This window comes from Phocoena phocoena, chromosome 3 (assembly GCF_963924675.1).
Source record: "Phocoena phocoena chromosome 3, mPhoPho1.1, whole genome shotgun sequence".
Lineage (NCBI taxonomy): Eukaryota > Metazoa > Chordata > Mammalia > Artiodactyla > Phocoenidae > Phocoena > Phocoena phocoena.
In genome coordinates this window covers 95,357,676-95,376,313 of record NC_089221.1, presented here as the reverse complement: position 1 = coordinate 95,376,313, position 18,638 = coordinate 95,357,676, and the positions used below count along the sequence as shown (strand labels likewise).

Sequence of the window (18,638 nt, the reverse complement as noted above, 5' to 3'; positions counted from 1 at the left end):
CCCCATAGGGTCCTGCTCTGTTTCACTTGGTCTCAGGAAGGTGCAATCTCCCCCAAATCTCATCTCCTGGGGGCTCCTTTCCCCCTGCAGAGGCTTTGGGCACCTGAGGCCATTAAAGGTCCTTCATCACCCCCCTCATCAAACACCTCCACCTCCCCACCCGGCCTTCCCACCACCCTCTGACTTCCCTGCCTGGCTCCTACATACATGCTTACTGTATGATGCTTCCTGTATGACAACCACTCTTCTAGGGTTTTTTTCAAATAGTGAAGCCTTGTAGTAACCCTCTGGGTTAGGTACTATTACTTTTCTCATTTTTCAGATTCAAAGATGGAAGTAGAGAGGTTAAGTAGCTGGTCTAAAGTCACACAGCCAGTAACCAGCAGAGTAGGGATTAGAACAACTGCAGTCTGGTGGTCACAGAATTCGCGCTCCTAGCAAAGCTGCTTCCCCCCAAACTTATTATTTACAAGAAAATTCTCTGCAAATTGCAAAGCGCTCTACCACCGGTGAGTAGCCCTCTAGAGCAATATCGGCTCTTCATCACTCCCTCTGAGCCTCCCTAGCGTTTAGCTCTGGCAGAAACACTCACGGGCCGGCAGCTCCTACCACAGGCCACACCCCTTCTCCTCGCCCCGCCCCTCCACGTTCACCATGCTGGCCACGCCTCTCGGCCCAGGCGCTGTCGGAGGCCTAGCTGACGCCTTGCTAGCTTCCACGTACTCACTCCAACGTCTCTCCCCGCGGCCGGGGGAGAGCACATCCGGGTCGCTGGAGCAGGTGCCTCAGGCCCCGCCTCTTTCCCCAGTCTCTTGTCCCAGCTTCCGGCTATCTCAAGTCTTTTCCGCTTGTTTTCTGCTGTCTTTATTTGCGCTCCGCAGCTCGCTCTGGCGTCTAGGCCCTGGTCCCTCAGCACCCCTACCCTGTAACCAGCGACTCGCTGCGCATCTCGAATCTCTCGGGGCTCGGAGCAACTCTGCGGTGCGTCTTCGCGGTGCCGTTTGGGGTGAGGCCTGCCGCGCGCCGTGAGTCCGTGGAGACGTCAGCCCGCGTCTCCCCGCAGCTCGGTTGAGGCCGCCGCCGCCGCTGCTTCGGGATGCCCCGGCTGGGGTCCGCGCACCGCTGGGCTGCCGCCGCGGGCCATTGGGGCTGTAGGCTGCTCGCGCTGCTGCTGTTGCTGGTGCCGGGGCCCTGCGGCGCCTCTGAGATCACGTTCGAGCTGCCCGACAATGCCAAGCAGTGTTTCTACGAGGACATCACGCAGGGCACCAAGTGCACTCTCGAGTTCCAGGTACTACGAGCTCAGGCGGTCGCGGGCCCCAGCTCGCGGTTCCAGGGTCAAGGCTGTTTTCTCATTCTTTGGCTGATTCAGGAATCACATCTAGGTAGCTGATGCAGGCCATTTGGCTTTCCTCTCCGAAACCTTGCGCATTAGACATTTAAGACCAGATGTTAAGGTATATAAATTCCAGAAATGCTTCCTGTGGCTGTGATTTTTCCGTCTTTTCTCTAATGTCCGTCATTTTGAACTTTCTTCTTTAAGAGTTTCCTTTTAAAAGAAAAATGTATTCCTGTTCCATAGTGCCCAACGTCAGTCCGCCGCTGTCTAATCCGCACCTCCACTTTAATCAGATTTCAAGTGCTGCCGGTATCTAACTCAGTTGCTTTTCAGTTTTTCCATTGATATTAGGATTATTGGTTAATGTGGTTCCTGTCGTTGGAAGAGCTCTATTCCAGACCGCATGACCATCTGCCAAAGGATTTGTAGAAGGAATTGCTGTGATAAATGAGAAGCCCCTTTTCATTTGAGGGATTATATAAAAAGTGCCTGTTTAACAGAACGTAGTTTCTTAAATTGGTTAGAACAGTCTTTACTGTTTCTTTTTTTGTTGGTAGACTTAACGTGTTTGAACAGCTGTTGAGTACTAGGTGCTGGTGATAGAGAAGTGAACAAAATAGATAGGGTCGCTGCCATCATTCTTGATTCCCTACCCATCCTACGGTTCTTTTCTTAATTAGTACCTGTTCATTCATCAGAATTGTGCTTTAAGAGCAGAGAATAGGTGATATACGGTCTGGTCATTGGAATCTGGGAAGGCTTCCTTTAAGAAGTGATTTGATGCTGAACTGTAAAAGATGAGTTGTAAATGCTTTGGGGAGGGGGAAGAGGGAATGGCCTTTGCAAGTCACTGTGTTAACAGTGACTGGGAATTTGAAGAACACAGAGAGGTCCACTATAGCAGGGAATAAGGAGCCAGAAGAAGGGAGGTCAGCAGGGGCCAGACCATGTAGTGCCCAGCTGGCCAGGTAAAGGATTTTAGTTTTTCCTAAGAGTATGAGAAGCTATCATAGGGTTGTAAGCAGTGCAGTGACAAGTTCTAAGTATTCTTGGTAGCTGTACGGATGTTAACTTGTGCAGGTAGAGAAGGTATTATGGAGTGTTGCCAAGTAGATGTAGAAGACTGATTAGGAGGCTATTGTAGTGGTCCAGGCTGAGACTATGGTGGTAGCACTGGGGAAGGAGAAGAGTGAAAGAAAAGGATACTTTTTAGGTAAAAGCAACAGAACTTGGTGATGATTTGGCTACAGTGAGGGAGGGAGGGAGGCCAAGGATGACTTTTAGGCTTGCTTAACTTCATGGGTTAGGACCAGGAGACAGAAAAGATGATAGCAAGAATTATAATATAAAGTGTCAGTGAAAATTTTATTTGTTTTAATTTAACAAACATTTCTTGACTTCTACGTGCAGATGCTGTGCTTGTTGGTGAGAGTACTACTATACTACTCTTGCGGGCTAAAAAATTAGCGTTTATTATGTGGCAGACAGTATAGCAAGCATTTCAGGTGTATTAATTCTCAGGACAACTCGATATGAGATGGGTTTATTAGAGAGTTTTTATTATTTTTTTACTGATGAGGAAACTGAGGCTTCGGTAAGTTGAGACCCAGGGTTACAAAATGTAACAGGTAGCAGAATCAGTATGCAGTTCCAGGTTAAGTTCTTTTTTTTTTTTTTAACATCTTTATAGGAGTATAATTGCTTTACAATGGTGTGTTAGTTTATGCTTTATAACAAAGTGAATCAGCTATATGTATACATATATCCCCATATCTCTTCCCTCTTGCGTCTTCCTCCCTCCCACCCAGGTTAAACTCTTAACCACTTAATTTTACTACCTCCCAAAGACAAATAAGGCTGAACTTGACCTCAGGGACCTTACATAGACACATAGTCATGTAATGTTAAATGCAATAATGAAAGTACCCACTAGATATAGTGCTGGCTGATGACGGAGGATCATCAGGGGGAATTTAGCTGAGGGTCTGATGTATGAGCTGAATCTAGAGGGATAAATAGAAGTTACTCCACAGGGTGGCAGAGGTGGGAGGGACTTCCTCAGCAGATACGTTATGTTTGTGAGACTTAATTCCAGCAAGCCTGAAAATTAACCTGAGTCGGCACTGAAAATACTGAATCACAGTGTTGCTTTGTAACTGTGGGTCTGAGGGCTTTAGGGGGAGGTTTGTGCCAGTTTGTCAGCATTGTTCATTGATGACAGTGAGATTGATGATTTGTACCTGGTCTCAGTGAGACCCCCAGAGAGTCTGCTACCGAGAATAGTTATACGGCAAAAATATGCTTATGTGAAAAAGCAAAATATAAAAAAAACCAGTTAAGACTCTACTTTGGGCTCACTGATTCCAAGGTGTTCCTTGCACATTTGGGTGGTTCCTGATCTGAGAGGGTATATTTCTGGCCACATCCCTCACAGAGGGAGAACAAAGGAGCCCATACCTGATCTCTTCTGTCCTCTTGCTGTGAGACAGCTTTTGGCTGTGATGTTTTATATCGTATTCTCTCTCTCTCATAAACTGTAGATTTATAAGCATAGTCATTTGGGGTCCTGTGATTCTTCTTCAGCAAACAAACCCCGTGTAATTTGTCACTATTAGTGCAGATGTAGAGCAGAGACTTGTTCAGAGAATTTCTGGCATTCTGGTATTTTTGGAACATAGAGTGAGAAAGGGTGTAAAAGGTGCTGAGACTTCCTTGAGGAAGTACGGGGGTGTGGTATGCTGTTGTTAACAGGTTTGGATTTTTCTGTAGGCCACAGGAATTATCAAAAGGTTTTGAGACATGTGGGGAGGGAGGTGTTACTGCCATCTAGTGGTTAGAGACTGGAGATGCTGCTAAGTATGCTACAGTGCGCAGGGCAACACAGCCCCCTGAAAGAAAGACTTACCCAGCCCCAGATAATCTAATAACTGAGGTTAAGAAACCCTGGATTAGAGGGAGGAGATATTGGATTATGGGAAGACCTTTTAGGAAGTTGAGCCAATAGTCCCATCTGGATTGTGGATTGGGAATGGAAGAGATGGGGTGAATTTGAGAGAGGCAATAATATCGAGAGGTTTCTGTGACTAAGTGGACAGGTAGACACATAATTTGAGATGATCCCCAGTTTCTTTCTTACGTGACCAGATAGGTTTTAAGGGCGATTTTTATCTGAAGTAAGATTATTTGTTTTAAAGTTTGATAGAAGAAAAGTGGCATGAGGATCAGTTTTGGTTCTATATTTTTGTTTGTATGTATGTTTTGATTATTCAAAGTACTATGGTTAAGTCTGAATAATTGGGTATATAAAATGAAGTCATTATTTCAACTAGAAGAAAGGTTGTCGACTTTTGGTGGGGAGGGGTAAATGCCCAATTGATAAGACACTGTTTTTATGTCAAACGTTGTATCTGTATGTTAATATTTGCGTATTCTACGGTTTCCTCAGTGCCTAGTTATATTTCATTTAATTATCAAAATGATCTTTTAACATAGTTCAGTTATTTATCGTATCTCTTTAGTGACAAAAGGTCATATAAATAATCAATCTTCTCTGAAGTCCAAAGTTTGATCTCTGTGTTCCACAAATGTAGAATGTCAATATTATGCTAACCCAGAGGGTTCAAGCTTGAAAATACATCTCATGGTGGTTAGAAACCCCCAAACCCAATGTCTCTTCCTCATTACCTCAGGTGGATACAGGCACCCTATGTTTCTTCTGTCTCCTCTCCCTCTTTTTCCCAGTCAGTGTTTTCTCATATAAGGAGTTTTTTCTCCTCTTTAAATCCTTTTCCTTCTTCCTCTCTTATGCTTGCCAAGTAACCTCAGGAAAAATGTCTCCCTCTTCTCTTCATTTGTATAACTCAGATGGCTCAAATTGTAACTGATTAAGCATAAGCCTTTGAAAATAGCTCCAAAATCCTCTTCAGAAGCTTTTCACCTACCCCTGGCTTTCCTTTCATATGCTTTGCCTTAAACACAGACTGTGCAGAGGAACAAAACATTTATTTGCCTTCGTGTTGTTCTGTTTTGGTTTTGCTTTAATCACAGGGGTTAAAACAATGTAGTTTAATCATTTATGTTTCTCTTGGAAACAAGTTTGTAAATAATGGTATATTCTTGGAACAGGCCACAAGTCTATTCTGCTCAAAATGTAATTCAAAACAAAGTATGTATCAAATTCCATATAACTGACCTATAAAAGAACTTAAGAAACACTGTTTGTAATTTGGCAGTAAAATGAGCTTAAGTTCTCTAAAAGAAGTATGCATGGGGTGTTAGGCTAAGGACTGACCTACTTAAGTGCTTCACTGTACTATCTGAGAGTGCTCAGATGATGCTAATAGGAAACTAGATGAAAAAATTTGAGGAAGGAAAATACTACATGGTAGTAAGCTTAAGGGTCAAGAGTATGAATTTGGCATTCAACCTCTTACTAGGTGAAAAATCTTGGGTAACTTACTTATTTTAACTCAGTTTGTCAAATTGAGGGAAAAATACTGTCTTGTAGGGTTGTTGGGAGAATTAAGTGATGTAAGAGGCCTCTAGTAACTAGAACAGTTGTCTGGATTGTTGGTTAGTTCCCTCTCTCCTGTCATGAGGAAATTTGTTCAGTTTCTGTAAAGCTTTAGTTGAACTGAGATCTGCCTCCCAAGTTCCATCCACTGGTAGAAATCAAGAAATGGGGCTTCCTTGGTGGTGCAGTGGTTGAGAGTCCGCCTGCCGATGCAGGGGACACGGGTTCGTGCCCCGGTCTGGGAAGATCCCACAGGCCGCGGAGAGCCTAGGCCTGTGAGCCATGGCCACTGAGCCTGTGCTCCGCAACAGGAGAGCCCACGACAATGAGAGGCCTGCGTACCGCAAAGAAAAAAAAAAGAAATGTAAAATTGCCTGTGATGGTAAAAAAATCCTTATAGCCATTTCAACAGGAAACCTGGTTGATTTCTCAAACTTGTTAGTTGCAGTGATCTCTTCATTTTTTGTTTGTTTTTTTCTCTTTTGTAGGTGATTACTGGTGGTCACTATGATGTAGATTGTCGATTAGAAGATCCTGATGGTAATGTGTTATACAAAGAGATGAAGAAACAGTATGATAGTTTTACCTTCACAGCCTCCAAAAATGGGACATACAAATTTTGCTTCAGCAATGAATTTTCTACTTTCACACATAAAACCGTGTATTTTGATTTTCAAGTTGGAGAAGACCCACCTTTGTTTCCTAGTGAGAACCGAGTCAGTGCTCTTACCCAGGTAATAAAAAGTCAGTAACACAACATTGATATGTTTAAAGGGAAAAAAAGCGTAATTTAATATTCATTAACTCATTGATGGAATACAGAATTTTGTGACTTTAACACAACCTTTAAGAAGTATTTTAACTCTTACAGTAGATTAGGCATTTCACAGAGAACTTCAGACTTTTTTAGTGAAGAAGAGTGTTAAAGGATTTTATGAAAAGAAAATAGACATTGAAATAGGGGGATCACTTAAGTAGAAACATCAATGCCAAAGGAAGCTTAAGTCTAAACAGTACTCTAGCATTATGAAGCATTTTCTATAATTCATGGAGGAATGTTGCTACCATAACTTAGCAGGTTGGTATAACTGGAAGCAAAAATGATGCTTTAATTAATATATATATACATACTTTTATACCAGTGTTTAGTGTTACTCAAACTGCTGTTACAGTAACTTTTGCTGTAACTGAAGGTAAACTAGTAAAGATTAATAGTAAGTCATCTGGGCTTCCCTGGTGGCGCAGTGGTTGAGAGTCCGCCTGCCGATGCAGGGGACACGGGTTCGTGCCCCGGTCCGGGAAGATCCCACATGCCGCAGAGCGGCTGGGCCCGTGAGCTGTGGTCGCTGAGCCTGCGCATCCGGAGCCTGTGCTCCGCAACGGGAGAGGCCACAACAGTGAGAGGCCCGCGTACCGCAAAAAAAAAAAAAAAAAAAAATAGTAAGTCATCTAACAAAAATAGTTAAGGTAACTAAATTGGATTTTATTTTGAAGAATAGCTTAATGAGGGAAAGATAGCAAAAGAAATTTAGTCAGTGAACAAATACTGCTCAGGTGATGAGAAGGGCTGTTTTATTTCTAGTTAAGATACATTTTGAGCTTAGAGTATGTCTAAAAGGTAGTTTGGTATTCAAAGGAATTATTTATTACCTTTTTGTTAAAACCTTAAATTGGATTTCATTGTTTCCAGGTTCCAGGTAGTCTCTTGGTCAAAATCATGTAGTGATAGAGGCAGTTTTTAAGAATGTGTAAGAGCCTTAATTCATAAACCTATTGTAAGCATTAATAAGATGTGTTCAAATGTTCTTATTTTTAGAAATGTTCTCTTTATTTTAGCACTATGTGTGAACAGCACTTTGTAAAAAGATTTTTCTTTGGGGCCATTGTTTATAACTTAACCTTCATAAGTTTTAATTTTTAAAATAAGGTAGTTTGCTTTAAAAACCTAAGCAGGGACTTCCCTGGTGGTCCAGTGGGTAAGACTCCACGCTCCCAATGCAGAGGGCCTGGGTTCAATCACTGGTCAGGGAACTAGATCCCGTATGCATGCTACAACTAAGAGTTTGCATGCTGCAACTGAGGAGCCCTCATGCCGCAACTTAGAAGTCCGCATGCCGCAACTAAAAAAGATCCCACATGTCAAAACGAGCATCACACGTGCCACAACTGAGACATGGTGTAGCCAAGATAGATAGGTAGATAAAAACCTACATAGATAAACGCTTTTAGGACCGCTTAACCTCCTTTATTTGTATCACATTTTATTCTATTCTTTTTCTTTAATTGTTGTGTTAATTTATGCTGTACAACGGAGTGAATCGGCTGTATGTGTATATATATATATATATATATATATATATATATATATATTCCTCCTCTTGGACCTCCCTCCCATATCCCTCATCCCGTCTAGGTCATCACAGAACACCAAGCTGAGCTCCCTGTGCTGTACCACAGGTTCCCACTAGCTATCTGTTTTACACGTGGTAGTGTATTTATGTCGAACCTAATCTCCCAGTTCATCCCTCCTAACGCCCCCAGCCGTGTCCACATGTCTGTTCTCTACGTCTGCATCTCTATTCCTGCCCTAGAAATAGGTTCATCTGTACGATTTTTCTAGATTCCACATATATGCGTGGAATATATCGATTAATATACGATATTTATTTTTATCTTTCTGACTGACTTCATTCTGCATGACGGACTCCAGGGCCATCCACATCTACAAATAGTCCAATTTCGTTCCTTTTTATGGCCGAGTAGTATTCCATTATATATATGTACCACATCTTCTTTATCCATTCATCTTGTCAGTGGACATTTAGGTTGTTTCCGTGACCTGGCTGTTGTAAATAGTGCTGCAGTGAACATTGGAGTACATGTGTGTCTTTTTGAGTTATGGTTTTCCCAGGGTATATGCCCAGTAGTGGGATTGCTGGGTCATATGGTAGTTCTATTTTTAGCTTTATAAGGAACCTCCATACTGTTCTGCATAGTGGCTGTATCAGTTTACATTCCCACCAGCAGTGTAAGAGGGTTCCCTTTTCTCCACACCCTCTCCAACATTTATTGTCTGTAGATTTTTTGATGATGCCCATTCTGATCAGTGTGAGGTGATACCTCATTGTAGTTTTGATTTGCATTTCTCTAATGATTAGTGATGTTGAGCATCCTTTCATGTGTTTGTTGGCCATCTGTATATCTTCTTTGGAGAAATGTCTGTTTAGTTCTTCTGCCCATTTTTGGATTGGGTTGTTTGTTTTTTGATATTGAGCTGCATGATCTGCTTGTATATTTTGGAGATTAATCCTTTGTCAGTTGCTTCATTGGCAAATATTTTTTCCCATTCTGAGGGTTGTCTTTTGGTCTTGTTTATGGTTTCCTTTGCTGTACAAAAGCTTAAGTTTCATTAGGTCCCATTTGTTTATTTTTGGTTTTATTTTCATTTCTCTAGATGGTGGGTCAAAAAGGATGTTGCTGTGATTTATGTCGTAGAGTGTTCTGCCTATGTTTTCCTCTAAGAGTTTTATAGTGTCTGGCCTTACGTTTAGCTCTTTAATCCATTTTGAGTTTATTTTTGTGTTTGGTGTTAGAAAGTGTTCTAATTTCATTCTTTTACATGTAGCTGTCCAGTTTTCCCAGCACCACTTATTGAACAGGCTGTCTTTTCTCCATTGTATATCCTTGCCTCCTTTATCAAAGATAAGGTAACCATATGTGCATGGGTTTATCTCTGGGATTTCTATCCTGTTCCATTGCTCTATATTTCTGTTTTTGTGCCAGTACCATACTGTCTTGATTACTGTAGCTTTATAGTATAGTTTGAAGTCAGGGAGCCTGATTCCTCCAGCTCCATTTTCCTTTCTCAAGATTGCTTTGGCTATCCAGGGTCTTTTGTGTTTCCATGCAAATTGTGAAATTTTTTGTTCTAGTTCTATGAAAAATGCCATTGGTAGTTTAATAGGGATTGCATTGAATCTGTAGATTGCTTTAGGTAATATAGTCATTTTCACAGTATTGATTCTTCCAATCCAAGAACATGGTATATCTCTCCACCTGTTTGTATCGCCTTTAATTTCTTTCATCAGTGTCTTATAGTTTTCTGCATACAGGTCTTTTGTCTCCTTAGGTAGGTTTATTCCTAGGTATTTTATTCTTTTTGTTGCAATGGTAAATGGGAGTGTTTCCTTAATTTCTCTTTCAGATTTTTCATCATTAGTGTATAAGAATGCAAGAGGTTTCTTTGCATTAATTTTGTATGTTGCTACTTTACCAAATTCATTGATTAGCTTTAGTAGTTTTCTGGTATCATCTTTAGGATTCTCTGTGTATAGTATCATGTCATCTGCAAACAGTGACAGTTTCACTTCTTTTCTGATTTCGATTCCTTTTATTTCTTTTTCTTCTCTGATTGCTGTGGCTAAAACTTCCAAAACTATATTGAATAATGGTGGTGAGATTGGGCAACCTTGTCTTGTTCCTGATCTTAGAGGAAATGGTTTCAGTTTTTAACATTGAGAACGATGTTGACTGTGGGTTTATCATATATGGCGTTTATTATGTTGAGGTAGGTTCCCTCACTTTCTGGAGAGTTTGTATCATAAATGGCTGTTGAATTTTGTCGAAAACTTTTTGTGCATCTTTTGAGGTTATCGTATGGTTTTTATTCTTCAGTTTGTTAATAATGGTGTATCACATTGATTGATTTGTGTATACTGAAGAATCCTTGTGTTTCTGGGATAAACCCCACTTGATCATGGTGTATGATCCTTTTAATGTGCTGTTGGATTCTGTTTGCTAGTATTTTGTTGAGGATTTTTGCATCTATATTCGTCAGTGATATTGGTCTATAGTTTTCTTTCTTTGTGACATTTTTGTCTGGTTTTGGTATCAGGGTGATGGTGGCCTTGTAGAATGAGTTTGGGAGTGTTCCTCCCTCTGCTGTATTTTGGAAGAGTTTTAGAAGGATAGGTGTTAGCTTTTCTCTAAATGTTTGATAGAATTCACCTGTGAAGCCATCTGGTCCTGGGCTTTTGTTTGTTGGAAGATTTTTATTCACAGTTTAAATTTCAGTGCTTGTGATTGGTCTGTTCATATTTTCTATTTCTTCCTGGTTCAGTCTTGGAAGGTTGTATTTTTCTAAGAATTTGTCCATTTCTTTCAGGTTGTCCATTTTATTGGCATATAGTTGCTTGTAGTAGTCTCTCATGATCCTTTGTGTTTCTGCAGAGTCAGTTGTTACTTCTCCTTTTTTCATTTCTCATTCTGTTGATTTGAGCCTTCTCCCTTTTTTTCTTGATGAGTCTGGCTAACAGTTTATCAATTTTGTTTATCTTCTCAAAGAACCAGCTTTTAGTTTTATTGATCTTTGCTGTCGTTTCCTTCGTTTCTTTTTCATTTATTTCTGATCTGATTTTTATGATTTCTTTCCTTCTGCTAACTTTGGGGTTATTTTGTTCTTCTTTCTCTAATTGCTTTAGGTGCAAGGTTATGTTGTTTATTCGAGATGTTTCCTGTTTCTTCAGGTAGGATTGTATTGCTATAAACTTCCCCCTTAGAACTGCTTCTGCTGCATCCCATAGGTTTTGGGTCGTCGTGTCTCCATTGTCATTTGTTTCTAGGTATTTTTAAATTTCCTCTTTAATTTCTTCAGTGATCACTTCGTTATTAAGTAGTGTATTGTTTAGCCTCCATGTATTTGTATTTTTTTACAGATTTTTTCCTGTAATTGATATCTAGTCTCATAGCGTTGTGGTTGGAAAAGATACTTGATACGATTTCAATTTTCTTAAATTTACCAAGGCCTGATTTGTGACCCAAGATATGATCTATCCTGGAGAATGTTCCATGAGCACTTAGAAGAAAGTATATTCTGTTGTTTTTGGATGGAATGTCCTATAAATGTCAATTATGTCTGTCTGGTCTAATGTTTCATTTAAAGCTGTGTTTCCTTGTTTATTTTCATTTTGGATGATCTGTCCATTGGTGAAAGTGGGGTGTAAAGTCCCCTACTATTATTGTAGTAGTGCCAGTAATTTGTAGTTACTGTCAATTTTTAGTTACTGTCAATTTCCCCTTTTATGGCTGTTAGCATTTGCCTTATGTATTGAGGTGCTCCCACGTTGGGTGCATAAATGATTACAGTTGTTATTTCTTGGATTGATCCCTTGATTGTTACGTAGTCTCCTTCTTTGTCTCTTGTAATAGTCTTTATTTTAAAGTCTATTTTGTCTGATATGAGAATTGCTAGTTCAACTTTCTTTTGATTTCTGTTTGCATGGAATATCTTTTTCTATCCCCTCAGTTTCAGTCTGTGTGTGTCCCTAGGTCTGAAGTGGGTCTCTTGTAGACAGCATGTATACGGGTTTTGTTTTTGTGTCCATTCAGCCAGTCTGTGTCTTTTGGTTGGGGCATTTAATCCATTTACATATAAGGTAATTATCGAGATGTATGTTCCTATTGTCATTTTCTTGATTGTTTTGGGTTTGTTTTTGTAGGTCTTTTCCTTCTCTTGTGTTTCCTGCCTAGAGAACTTCCTTTAGCATTTGTTGTAAAGCTGGTTTGGTGGTGCTGAATTTTCTTAACTTTTGCTTGTCTGTAAAGGTTTTAATTTCTCTTGTCAAATCTGAATGAGATCCTTGCTGGGTAGAGTAATCTTGGTTTTAGGTTTTTCCCTTTCATCACTTTAAATGTGTCCTGCCACTCCCTTCTGGCTTGCAGAGTTTGTGCTGAAGGATCAGCTGTTAATCTTATGAGGATTCCCTTGTATGTTATTTGTTGCTTTTCCCTTGCTGCTTTTAATAATTTCTCTTTGTATTTAATTTTCGTTAGTTGGATTAATATATGTTTTGGCATGTTTCTCCTTGGATTTATCCTGTCTGGGACTCTCTGTGCTTCCTGGACTTGTTTGACTATTTCCTTTCCAATGTTAGGGAAGTTTTCAACTGTAATCCCTTCAAATATTTTCTCAGACTCTTTCTTCTTCTCTTCTTCTTCTGGGACCCCTATAATTCGAACGTTGGTGTGTTTAATGTTGTCCCAGAGGCCTCTGAGACTGTCCTCAGTTCTTTTCATTCTTTTTTCTTTATTCTGCTCTGTGGCAGTTACTTCCACTGTTTTATCTTCCAGGTCACTTATCCGTCCTTCTGCCTCAGTTATTTTGCTATTGATTCCTTCTAGAATATTTTTAATTTCATTTAATGTGTTCTTCATCATTGTTTGCTTGCTCTTTAGTTCTTCTAGGTCCTCATTAAACGTTTCTTGTATTTTCTCCATTCTGTTGCCAAGATTTTGGATCATCTTTACTATCATTACTCTGAATTCTTTTTCAGGTGGACTGCCTATTTCCTCCTCATTTGTTTGGTCTGGTGGGTTTTTACCTTGCTCCTTCATGTGCTATGTATTTCTCTGTCTTCTCATTTTGTTTAACTTACTGTGTTTGGTGTCTCCTTTTCACAGGCTGCAGGTCCGCAGTTCCCATTATTTTTGGTGTCTGCCCGCAACGGGTGAGACTGGTTCAGTGCCTTGTGTAGACTTCCTGGTGGAGGGGAGTGGTGTGTGTGCTCTGGTGGGTGGGGCTGGATCTTTTGGTGGCAGGGCTGTGTCCAGTGGTATGTTTTGGTATGTGTCTGTGAACTTAGTATGACTTTAGGCAGCTTCTCTGCTAATGGGTGGCATTGTGTTCCTGTCTTGATAGTTGTTTGGCATGGGGTGTCCAGCATTGGAGCCTGCTGACCGTTGGGTGGAGCTGGGTCCTAGTGTTGAGATGGACATCTCTGGGAGAGCTCTCACCGATTGGCATTACGTGTGTCTAGGAGGTCTCTGGTGGTCCAGTGTCCTGGACTCGGCTCTCCCAACTCGGAGGCTCAGGCCTGACAGCCGGCCAGAGCACCAAGACCCTGGCAGCCACACAGCTCAGAAGAAAAGGAAGAGAGAAAAACCTAGCAGGTAGAACCTCAAACCAAATGGTAAAAGCAAACCTAAATAGACAAATTCACACAAAGAAGCATACACACACACCCTCACAAAAAGAGAAAAAAAGGAATAAAAGTAAAATTAAATTTAAAAAATTAATGAAAATAAATAAAAGGAAGAGAGCAGCCAAATCAATAAACAGATCCAGCAGTGATAACAAGCACTAAAACTAAGATAAAGATAAAACCAAAACAAATCAGACACAGAAAGCAAACCCCAAGTCTACAGTTGCTCCCAAAGTCCACCGCCTCAATTTGAGAACATTCATTGTCTATTCAGGTATTCCACAGATGCAGCATACATCAAGTTGATTGTGGCGATTTAATCCGCTGCTCCTGAGGCTGCACGGAGAAATTTCCCTTTCTCTTCTTTGTTCTCGCAGCTCCTGGGGCTCAGCTTTAGTTTTGGCCCCGCCTCTGTGTGTAGGTTGCCCTCTGGTGTCTGTTCCCACCCAGACAGGACGGGGTTAAAGTAGCAGCTGATTAGGGCTGTCTTGCTCACTCAGGCTGGGGAGAGGAAGGGGTATGGTAGTCATAATTCGTTTGCAGGGCAAGCCTGCAGCGGCAGAGGCCAGTGTAACATTGCAGCTGCCTGAGGCAGGCTGTGTGTTCTCCCGGGCAAGTTGTCCCTGGATCACAGGACCCTGGCAGTGGCAGGCTGCACTGCCTCCCAAGAGGGGAGGTGTGGATAGTGACCTTTGCTTGCACACAGGCTTCTTGGTGGCTGCAGCAGCACCCTTAGCGTCTCATGCCTATCTCTGGGGTCCAAGCTGATAGCCATGGTTCACACCCGTCTCTGAAGCTCGTTTAGGCAGCACTCTGAATCCCCTCTCCTCGCATACCTCAAAACAATGGTCTCTTGCCTCTCTGGCAGGTCCAGACCTTTCCCCGGACTCCCTCCCGGCTAGCTGTGGCGCACTAGCCCCCTTCAGGCTGTGTTCACGCAGCCAACCCCAGTCCTCTCCCTGGGATCCGACCTCCAAAGCCTGAACCTTAGCTCCCAGCCACCACCCGCCCTGGTGGGTGAGCAGACAAGCCTCTCGGGCTAGTGAGTGCTGGTCGGCACCGATCTTCTGTGCGGGAATCTCTGCGCTTTGCCCTTTGCACCCCTGTTGCTGCGCTCTCCTCCATGGCTCTGAAGCTTCCCCCCGCACTGTCCCCACCAGTGAAGGGGCTTCCTAGTGTGTGGAAACTTTTCCTCCTTCACAGCTCCCTCCCAGAGGTGCAGGTCCCATCCCTATTCTTTTGTCTCTGTTTTTTCTTTCTTTCTTTTGCCCTACCCAGGTACATGGGGAGTTTCTTGTCTTTTGGGAAGTCTGAGGTCTTCTGCAGGCATTCAGTAGGTGTTCTGTAGGAGTTGTTCCACATGTAGATGTATTTTTGATGTATTTGTGGGGAGGAAGGTGATCTCTGTGTCTTACTCCTCTGCCATCTTGTAGGTCTCCTCATTCCAAGATCTTTTGTTCCTTACCTCACCAGGATGCTGGGCACCGATGTCAACATACTTAACATCTAATTCCACTGTTAAAGCAGCAAAGAAAACACTGTTTCTTCTGGAGAGTCTGTAGCACAGGACAGAAGAGCTGCTGCAGGCCCAGTGTGGGTGGCAGTGAGGGACGCCAGTCTTCATCTCTCATACTTTTTAAACGAACTTTTAATGAAATATTTTTATAACTATTCCTTTCATACTTACTTTGGTAGAACTTTATTAAGTGTTTAAATTATTTTCTAATGTCTATTATTAAAATTACAACAAACAAAAATTGAAATAAAAAACGAATACATGGTTTGTGATATAAAATAAGTATAATAAAGCATATATTTCATCACCAGGATTAAGTTTTCAGCAGTAGAAAAACATTAAACTGGTATACAACAAAAAAAATTACTCTTAACCTATCTCAAAGCAGATAGTGTAATTTAGAAAAAGCTATGGTGTCATCAGATGAAGGCCTACAAACTCATTACACAGTGAAAATGAAACTTACGTCCTGTTGAGAACATATATATTAGTTTTGTTGAGTGGCATGAGGAAGACTTATTTAGCAAAGTGGTAAATGAAAAAAAAATTCCTACTCTGACCTATCACTTTTCAGTTTCAACTGCTTTTAAGATAGTTGAAATAACTTTGACTAACAATCTACTTTTATGCCATATTTCGTTTGTTTTTGTATATATTTGGACTTTGATTCATATAATTATAATTGGTCAAATTTACTGACCTGCCATTCCCTTCCTCCTAATTCTTCCTCTTTAAGAAACCTGGCCTTGAAACTCGGTAGCTACCAACCTTAACTGCTTAGTATTTCTCCTACTGTTAGCTTCATGTTCCATCTGCCACCTTAACACATGCCACAGTTGGGACGTTCCAGTTTGGGGCAATAGCTCCTTCATGGGATCTCTAGCCTTACCAGTCATCCTAGTGAGAATGCGTAGAAGCGTTGCTTTGCCAGGACCATTGACACGAATGAGTGAATGAATGAGTGCCAGTTTAGTAGAATGTTAGTCAGATGAGGAATTGCGATCAAATTAAAAGAAAAGATGAATATGCTAGATGGATTGTACAGAAAGTATTAAAACATACTAACTGAAAATCTTTCTCTTTAGATGGAATCTGCCTGTGTTTCAATTCACGAAGCTCTGAAATCTGTCATTGACTATCAGACTCATTTCCGTTTGAGAGAGGCCCAAGGCCGAAGCCGAGCTGAGGATCTAAATACAAGAGTGGCCTATTGGTCAGTAGGAGAAGCCCTCATTCTTCTGGTGGTTAGCATAGGGCAGGTATTTCTTCTGAAAAGCTTTTTCTCAGATAAAAGAACCACGACAACTCGTGTTGGATCGTAACTACGTTTTGAGAATTGATCCACCATTGCCGCTGTAATATTGCTGTCCTCTAATTAATTTTAGGTACCGAAGAACTTAATATTGGCAACATTTTTAGAATCTTACTCATACACTTGTTGTGGAGGGATGTACGATGCATTCCCCAAGCTGTGGAAAGGACACCTTTTTTTATTTGTAAAGGTAGAAAAACTTTGGGACTTATTTTGGGCTATTCATAAATATTCAGCACAATGATCTACTCTTTTCTTGGTTGTTTCTATCTGCTCTTCGCACACTAAAGTATTTTGATTTGGTATTTTGGTTCCTTTTAGCCATTTAAAAATACTTTTCTTGTAAGTAGTGGAGATTTTTAAAACCTTCAATTTAATGTCTACATGTGTTGTGGAGGAAGAAAATTACCTTTCAGTTGTTTATAGGAAATGAAGTTTTGTTTTTAAGAAAACCAGATGTGATTAGCTATAGCCCAAGCCCTATTCTGCACTGTTTAATTTTATGAGGAAAAAAATCTACCATAGAAATGTTAGTTAGTTAATATTGATATAATTTTAAATTGATACATCATGGTTTAATTTATTTCTCAGTAGCTTGGAAAATATCGTTTTTATTGTTTGGGTTTATTCTATGATCTATAACCAGATATCTTATTTTTTTTCATAAAGACATTTTTACCACACAGAAAATAGTATGTTTCAGTAACATAATAGAGTTTACACAGGCCTTAAAAGTCAGACTATTGTAACAGGTAGAATAATTACAGAATAATTTAAGACACTACAATGGGGGGGCAAATGAAATGAGAAGACTTTTAGTGAGTTATCTGCACATATTACATTTTCAGTGCTTTTACAAAGAAAAAAGGTGATCTGTTTCATTTTAAACATTTGGATTGGCTAGTTCTTGCTCTTATGTGGCTTTAATGTCTGAGTCACTCCCAGCTTAAATTGAGAGTTGTAATATAGTATTATAAAAGTGCCATACATTTTATCCTAAGGGGTGTGATGCACTGAGAAATTAGTTACTTTGGTTTTTTTCTTTCTTTCTTTCTTTTTTGGTTTCTTTGTCTTGCACATGTAATTTGTACAATCTCTGGTTAACAGCCCTAAGATTTTAAAAATTTAGAATGCCGTGTATGTGTTTCTTATTTGATAATCTTCATTGATTGTACTGCATTTAACGAATATTAGTGCATTTTCTGTAGACTATAGGGTTTAGACTGTATTTGTGTTTTATAACTTGCATACATTGAGCTGATTGAAATAAGATTCCAAGTATTCTAGAATGGAATACAAGATGATGCAAAATTGGGTTTAAAGCTTTTATGCTGTTAAAAAAAAAAAAATTGCAACTGCTTTTTGCCATGCTTCTATCCCCCACCTAAAAGTGATGAGTGCTGAACGTGACTGTCATATTGTTAGAACTTTGATATGTGGTACCACAGAATACTGATTGGATAGCAATTCTAGTCACTTACCACTACTGACTAGAAGTTAACTCTTAATTCTAAGCTGTCTTAAGACGCGTATACACTGCTGCATGTAAGAGCAAAATGAATTCAGGTTGTCCTGCTTGCTAATTTCAAGTGCTACAGTGTAGCAAGGGATGAACATATTTTCAGAGTTTTAATTCTAAAATTTTTGAAGACCAAATAGCTACTCCTTCAACAATATATACCAGTGGATTAAGAACTGAAGTTTAAGATTCTGCAGATTTATCTATTGGGGTTCTTGTATTGGAGTTGTCCTGTAGCTTTTTAAGTGTCCCTCTAGATTTGCAAATTTTAAACACTAATGTTAAAGTGATAAACATGGGAGTATGTTAAATGTCCTTTTCTGGTTGCCTGTCTGCTCTGTTGTATTCAGATAGTTACACCATAATTCAGCAGAGCTGGGTATCATAAGTGTGCCGAGTTTGGCATAGATAATGCAGTTATTTAATCTGTGCCTATCAAAACTTCATGATATTTAAAGAT

The 18,638-nt window shown here is 40.4% G+C and overlaps 1 protein-coding gene across 1 annotated transcript; it reads left to right on the top strand.

The window, feature by feature from the left end:
• The first annotated feature begins 736 nt into the window (after positions 1–736).
• On the top strand, positions 737–17,111 carry TMED7 (transmembrane p24 trafficking protein 7). Its single transcript, XM_065873544.1, has 3 exons — positions 737–1,291; positions 6,341–6,586; positions 16,433–17,111. The coding sequence occupies exons 1-3, from the start codon at positions 1,097–1,099 to the stop codon at positions 16,667–16,669; spliced, it is 678 nt and encodes a 225-aa protein (XP_065729616.1). The 5' UTR covers positions 737–1,096; the 3' UTR covers positions 16,670–17,111.
• Positions 17,112–18,638: the final 1,527 nt, after the last annotated feature.